At 46.5% G+C, this 7,500-nt stretch overlaps 1 protein-coding gene across 1 annotated transcript in view; it reads right to left on the bottom strand.

Annotated features, from left to right (window-relative positions):
- The window catches only part of tiam1a (TIAM Rac1 associated GEF 1a), a 165,545-nt gene that overhangs the window by 93,111 nt on the left and 64,934 nt on the right, over positions 1 to 7,500 (bottom strand). The window contains exons 6-8 of the mRNA XM_045207950.1: positions 1,335 to 1,525; positions 1,223 to 1,304; positions 651 to 885 (exon numbers count right to left, since the gene is read on the bottom strand). Of these exons, the coding sequence (XP_045063885.1) occupies positions 651 to 885; positions 1,223 to 1,304; positions 1,335 to 1,525 (508 nt within the window). The remainder of the gene's footprint in view (positions 1 to 650; positions 886 to 1,222; positions 1,305 to 1,334; positions 1,526 to 7,500) is intronic.

Here is a 7,500-nt window from a genome sequence, read left to right as displayed (position 1 = left end):
AGACAGAGAGAGAGAGAGAGAGAGGGAGAGAGAGAGACAGAGAGAGAGAGAGATGAGAGGAATCTAGGCTGCGTCCCAAATGCACCCTATTCCCTACGGGACTTGGTTAAAAGTAGGGTGTCATTCTAGATGCAACCTAGGTCTGTGTAGTTGATTAAAAAGGATAAATAAAGGACAGAGTTGAGGTCAGAAAGACTGAGCTAATACAGAAGGTTAGAGTAGTATTTCCAGATCTGGTCGTCAGCCAAGACTATCAGTCATTGCACATAATATTTGTTCTACTGTACATCAACACTGGCTTACCTGATTCGGTCACAATTTATTTGGATAGTCCCGAAAGTCCATCTGTAGATGCTCATACTATCAACAAACAATCTGTTGATAAGCAATTGCTTGCTAAGGTTACGGTTAGGGTTAGAATAAGTTGAAATGTTCCTGATAGGGAAGAGCATCTACAGATGGACTGTCCGAACAAAGTGTAACCCCTGATGCAATCACTTAGTTCTGATTAGTTCCTTCGTTTGATTAGCTGAATCGCATATTGGAATAAATTGGTGAAACACTGATTCAAATTTAAGAGGGATATTTAACTTAAAAAAGGCAACAATGAGTTTGTTGTGAGAATGTACATTTATGAGTATACCCTGTACCTTTGAGTGAGACCCAGTAATGTTTCCACTTCCTCTTGGTGGCTGGCTCCACCTTCTTATTCTTCTTGTGAACCAGGAAGTTCTTCACTGCCAGAGCTCCCGCCTTCCTCACCGTGCCCTGCGCACAGCAGCCAATGAGAGCGTCCGATGGGTAAGCCGTGCTTAGTGTGCCGCTGCTCCGCTCGTCACTCTCAGCTGAGCCCGGCTCCTCCGCGCAGTCACGCCCCCGACGAGTCTGAAGACAGACAGACAGACAGACAGACAGGCAGGCAGACAGGCAGGCAGGCAGACAGACAGACAGACAGACAGACAGACAGACAGACAGACAGACAGACAGACAGACAGACAGACAGAGAGAGAGAGAGAGAGAGAGAGAGAATTTAAATGCAAAGTTTTAAAACAGAATCAAGAAATATCAATTTAAATGTAAAGTTTAAAAACAGTTTAACAGTCAGGTTTTACTGTGAAGACTGAGTTCTGAGTTCTGTTGAATTATCAATTGGAAGGTTGGCACCAAGTTATTAACATTGAAGCTAGCCATATCAGGGAGAGATGGAAAGACAGATTCATACCCAGTGTTGATTCTCAAAGTCCTGATGGAAGTTCTCATACACTCCCCACCCTCCTTTTCTTCTTCTCCTTCCTCCTCCTCCTCCTCCTCCTCCTCCTCCTCCCTCTCCTCCTCCTCCTCCTCCACTGCTGCTCCCGCTGTCACTCCCATTAAACACGCTGCTCCCGGCAGCAGAGTAAACGGAGAATGAGGCCGACATGGCCTTACAGCGCCGCGACCCTGGCCCCGCCTCCCCGTCCATCTCCGTGGCAACCCCGTCGATACCGCTATCGCCACACTCACTGCCCAGCACGCCTGATATGTCCTGGATGAGACAGAGAGAGAGATACACGGATATGTGTTTATATAAAACTGCGCACACACTCACTGCCCTCGCCCGTAATGGCCGAGCCCGTCCTGGAGAGAGACTGAGATTCATAGGAACGTACAACGGCCCTCTATGTGAACGGGCGGCAGGTACAGTAGCTTAGCGGTTAAGAGCGTTGTGCCAGTAACCGAAAGGTCGCTGGTTCTAATCCCCGAGCCGACTAGGGGAAAAAATCTGTCGATGTGCCCTTGAGCAAGGCACTTAACCCTAATTGCTCCTGTAAGTCGCTCTGGATAAGAACGGCTGCTAAATGACTAAAAATGTAAAATATATATATATATATATATATAAACTATAAGGGAATACACACAGGCCCCCGAGAGACAGAGAGAAGAACGTAGCCTATGTGTTTATGTAAGAACACAATTCTACATGAGAACAGATTTACACGCTACACACACCCAATGTCTGCCCTCAACCCTTTCTAGTCAAAACCCCCGAGACACACACACACACACACACACACACAGTCTGCCCTTAACACCCCCGAGACACACACACACACACACACACACACACAGTCTGCCCTTAACCATTGCTGTCCCCTGAGATGCCCTAGAAAGTGGAAAGCATGAGAGGGGAGAAGCTCTCTTCACAGGGAGTGGAGTAATCAGCCTGACAGCCAAGGGGGATAGAGTTGGGGTTGAACATTGAACCAAGCTAGTTGGTTAGCTTTAGCTACCTGTAGATTCATGCAGGGTAGTAATGTTATGCCTTGGGATTATGGTTCATTGTTTAGCTAGATAGCTAGCTACATGTCAAAAAAAAAAAAAGACTCCACTATACAAGTAACCATTTCACTGTGCCGTTTACACCTTCTGTATCCTGTCCATGTGACAAATAAACTTGTATTATATTTGATATAGTGTGTGTTTACCAGAGACGGTAATGTGAAGAACAACGTGACCTGCACCAAAGTCAGATTAGGATGTAACGTTAGGCCAACGAGACAGTGTCCAAGTTTTAGAATTCTCCGGTAGAATGCACTGCTTTTAATTCATCACACTCAGAACCGTAAGCTATTTTCTGTAATTGGCTCACCATTAACTTGTAAATAACGATCTTGTTGTGAGTTTTGTTTTCCTGTAATAATGAATACAAATGAGCTAAAGTTAAGACGTTGTCAGCTATATGATATGGTCATTATTTGAACTGGCTAGCCAGCTAACTTAACGTTAGCTAGCTAGCGAACAAGCAAGAAACGAACCAAAACATTGTTTAGAAAGTTGCTTTAAGATGCCTGGTTTGCTAGATTGACATATACTAAATTATTATTTTTTAACGGATGGGTTTATTGGTGTTAGAATACACCAGTTATGCTATTTTGGACCACCAGGTTGCTGATGTCATGCAGCCTGTCATTTTTGTGTTTATACTTTTTTATAACGACAACGACAAGTTTGATGTCGGACGACAATAGAATGTTCATGATGTCACTGCAACATGTCGATAGACGTTTTTATAAACCAGCCTTTAGTCTTGAAATCTTTGGTTGTTTACTACACTACCTCTGTTTAGTACATGGCCTCGCATGTTGAATCTTTAAAGACATGGGTGGGGCTAAGGCTTAAGAGGGTGTGAACGATGCTGAATGGGTCCAGACAAAAGAAGAGCTCTCCAGTAGGTTTACTGGCCATTTTCTCAAAAGTGGGGTTACAAGTTTATCAACTTGTTCATCAAGGACTTGAATAGTAGAATCAGGTGTGGTAGAACTGTCACGATCGTCGTATACAGAGGAGGACCAAGGCGCAGCGTGGAAGGTGAACATGCTTTTATTTATGTAACACCACAGCGAACAAAACAACAAACGATACGTGACGTCCAAAGGTGCAAACCACAAACCTACATAGGAACAAGATCCCACAAACACTGTGGGAAAACTGGCTACTAAAGTATGGTTCCCAATCAGAGACAACAAGCAACAGCTGAATCACGTTGCCTCTGATTGAGAACCACACTGGCCAACATAGAACTACAATACTAGAATGAACACAAATGAAAACTCACACCCTGGCTCAACATACTAGAGTCCCCAGAGCCAGGGCGTGACAGTACCCCCCCCCCCAAAGGCGCAGACTCCGGCCGCGCCAACCAAACACCACAGGGGAGGGACCGGGTGGGCACTCCGCCTTGGCGGCGGATCCGGCTCCGGGCCTGACGCCCACTCCCTAACCAACCCCCCAAAGCGCCCCTGGTCCGGTCTGGCCCTGCTGGCCGGAGCTGGACTGAACACTGGTGGAGCGGATTGCTCTAGCTCCGGAGTAGAGCAGCTGACCGGTGCCGGACCAGGCACCGGTGGAACAGGCACGAGCTGTGCCGGACTGACGACGCGCACCACAGGCTTGGTGCGGGGAGCAGGAACAGGCCGGGCCGGGCTGGCGACGCGCACCATTGGCTTGGTGCGGGGAGCAGGAACAGGCCGGGCCGGGCTGGCGACGCGCACCATTGGCTTGGTGCGGGGAGCAGGAGTGGGCCGGACCGGGCTGACGAAGCGCACCACTTACTTGGTGCGGAGAGCAGGAGTGGACCGGACTGGGCTGGCGACGCGCACCACAGGCTCGGTGCAAGGGACAGGAACAGACCGGACCGTACTGGGGACACACACCACTGGCCCTACGCAGGGATCAGGAACGGGCCGGACCGGACTGGTAACACACCCCAGTACCTCTCGCCGTGCCTCTACACCTTCCTTCCCCTTTTTGACCAGTGGCCCCGTAACCTGGCGGCCTCCTCTGCCAACCCGCTGGGCCGCTCTATCGCGGTCTCCTGCTGCCCCGTCGTCCACGGCGTGAGCCCCCCCCTAAAAAATGTCTGGGCTTCTCTCCTTCCCGTGGACCAGGTCTCCATATCTCTCGCCAGCCTTTCGCCCTTCTGCTTCCAAGTCAAGCCCCTCTCCTGCTCACACGGCTTGACCCAGTCGAGGAGGCGAAGGAGATCAGCTAGAGATCTCCCTGGCGATGGCTCCTGGACACGCTGCTTGGTCCAGTCTTGGTGGGATCTTCTGTCATATGATCGTCGTATACAGAGGAGGACCAAGGCGCAGCGTGGAAGGTGAACATGCTTTTATTTATGTAACACCACAGCGAACAAAACAACAAACGATACGTGACGTCCAAAGGTGCAAACCACAAACCTACATAGGAAACAAGATCCCACAAACACTGTGGGAAAACTGGCTACTAAAGTATGGTTCCCAATCAGAGACAACAAGCAACAGCTGAATCACGTTGCCTCTGATTGAGAACCACACTGGCCAACATAGAACTACAATACTAGAATGAACACAAATGAAAACTCACACCCTGGCTCAACATACTAGAGTCCCCAGAGCCAGGGCGTGACAAGAACTGGGCTTGAACAAGAAAGCCTGCATAACCCTGTAGCTCTTCAAGAGCATTTGTGGCCATCCCTGAATTATAAATGTAGGTACAAAGTTTACTGTATCTGATGAACGTACATTTGATTGTAAATTGCATATTTTGCAATAACTCACTATTGTTTACAGGTAATGTAGCACTAGGTATTTTCTTCAGTAAACTTTAGAGTATATTTTCATGTACAGCGCATTCGGACAGTATTGAGACCCCTTGACGTTTTCCACATTTTGTTACTTTACAGCCTTATTCTAAAATTGATTAAATTGTTTTTTCCACCTCATCAATCTACACACAATTCCCCATAATTACAAAACAAAAACAGGTTTATAGAAATGTTTACGAATTTATAAAAATAAAAAACTGAAATATAACATTTACATAAGTACTCAGACCCTTTACTCATGACTTTGTTGAAGCACCTTTGGCAGCGATTACAGCCTCAAGTCTTCTTGGGTATGACGCTACAAGCTTGGCACACCTGTATTTGGGGAGTTTCTCCCATTCTTCTCTGCAGATCCTCTCAAGCTCTGTCAGGTTGGATGGAGAGCGTCCCTGCACAGCTATTTTCAGGTCTCTCCAGAGATGTTCGATCGGGTTCAAGTCCGGGCTCTGGCTGGGCCACTCAAGGACATTCAGAGACTTGTCCCGAAGCCACTCCTGCGTTGTCTTGGCTGTGTGCTTAGGGTTGTCAACTAGCCGGTGTCCCCGCACATTGACTCTGCATCGGTACCCCCCTGTATATATATAGCCTCCCTACTGTTATTTTATTTTACTTCTGCTCTTTTTTCCTCAACACTTTTTTGTTGTTGTTGTTTTATTTTACTTTTTTATTAAAAAATAAATGCATTGTTGGTTAAGGGCTGTAAGTAAGCATTTCATGGTAATGTCTACACCTGTTGTATTCGGCGCATGTGGCAAATAACATTTGATTTGATTTGATGTTGGAAGGTCAACCTTCACCCCAGTCTGAGGTCCTGAGAGCTCTGGAGCAGGTTTTCATCGAGAATCTCTCTGTTCTTTAATCCGTTCATCTTTGCCTTGATCCTGACTAGTCTCCGATTCAACGCTGCTGAAAAACATCCCCACACCATGATTCTGCCACCACCATGCATCACCGTAGGGATGGTGCCAGACTTCATCCAGACGTTTCGCTTGGCATTCAGGCCAAAGAGTTCAATCTTGGTTTCATTATACCAGAGAATCGTATTTCTCATGGTCTGAGAGTCTTTAGTCCAAGTGGGCTATCATGTGCCTTTTACTGAGGAGTGGATTTCATCTGGCAACTCTACCATAAAGGCCTGATTTGTGGAGTGCTGCAGAGATGGTTGTCCTTCTGGAAGGTTCTCCAATCTCCACAGAACTCTAGAGCTCTGTCAGAGTGACCATCGGGTTCTTGGTCACCTCCCTGACCAAGGCCCTTCTCCCCCGATTGCTCAGTTTGGCTGGACGGCCAGCTCTAGGAAGAGTCTTGGTGGTTCCAAACATCTTCCATTTAAGAATGATGGAGGCCACTGTGTTCTTGGGGACCTTCAATGCTGCAAAAATGTTTTGGTACCCTTCCCCAGATCTGTGCCTCGACACAATCCTGCCTCAGAGCTCTACGGACAATTCCTTCAACCTCATGGCTGGTTTTTGCTCTAGGGTACTAAGCTAACACATGGAATGATTTTAAGATAGTCATACCATAGATCATTTAGCTATTTGATTTCGAATTTTAGGACCTCTTTAGGTATAAAAAAGTAATATATATCAATATAAATGAAAGAATAAAGTGTAATATTGGAACGCAAACTCAAAACGGAATATATTTCTACTCTATATCTGACATGGTACAGGTGTTTTCTTTTATTTAAGCCCCATAACCATGTGTGTGAGGTGTATACTTTTGTTTCAAAGTAGATTCGTTGAAGACTACCAAGAAACACTCTGTGCGACCCTGATTCAGCCCAATGAAGCCCATAGAGAGATATTGGGGCCGTACTTGCGAACATTAGAAAAAGTTTAAGTTCAAGGCTAAGTTTAAACATCAGCCAATTAAAAATGGTTGATGTGGTGTCATGCGACAGAACGCTACATTGTAGCTGGTCCCATCAGATAACCTGCCACACGTTAGCCCTATGCTAACCACACCAGGTGGCAGGGATTATTTCCTGTAACAAATTCCTCATCAGCATATCGAAAATGTTAAACTTTCTCTCCACAAACCAATGGCATTTCATAAAATACGTCAACTCGGACACCAGAGGGATACATGTAAAGCTTTGAATTTGGAAGTGTGGCCCCAAAGTGATTTATTAGACACAGCAACCTGGGATGTACTGTCGATTGATGCGTCCAAAATTGCACTCTATTCACTATATAGTGCACTAATTTGGACCAGGACCCATATATAGGGAATAGGGTGCCATTTGAGACGCTACAGCACAGTCCCTCAGTGTTCCTTTCATTAACATAACAAAGGCCTGGTGGTTCTGAGAGAGAATCATCCTCCAATCATTACTGTTATACACAGGAGAGAGACAGAGAGATGAGCGA

The sequence above is a fragment of the Coregonus clupeaformis genome, chromosome 27 (assembly GCF_020615455.1).
Source record: "Coregonus clupeaformis isolate EN_2021a chromosome 27, ASM2061545v1, whole genome shotgun sequence".
Classification (NCBI taxonomy): Eukaryota; Metazoa; Chordata; class Actinopteri; order Salmoniformes; family Salmonidae; genus Coregonus; species Coregonus clupeaformis.
This window is presented reverse-complemented; position numbering and strand designations above follow the sequence as displayed.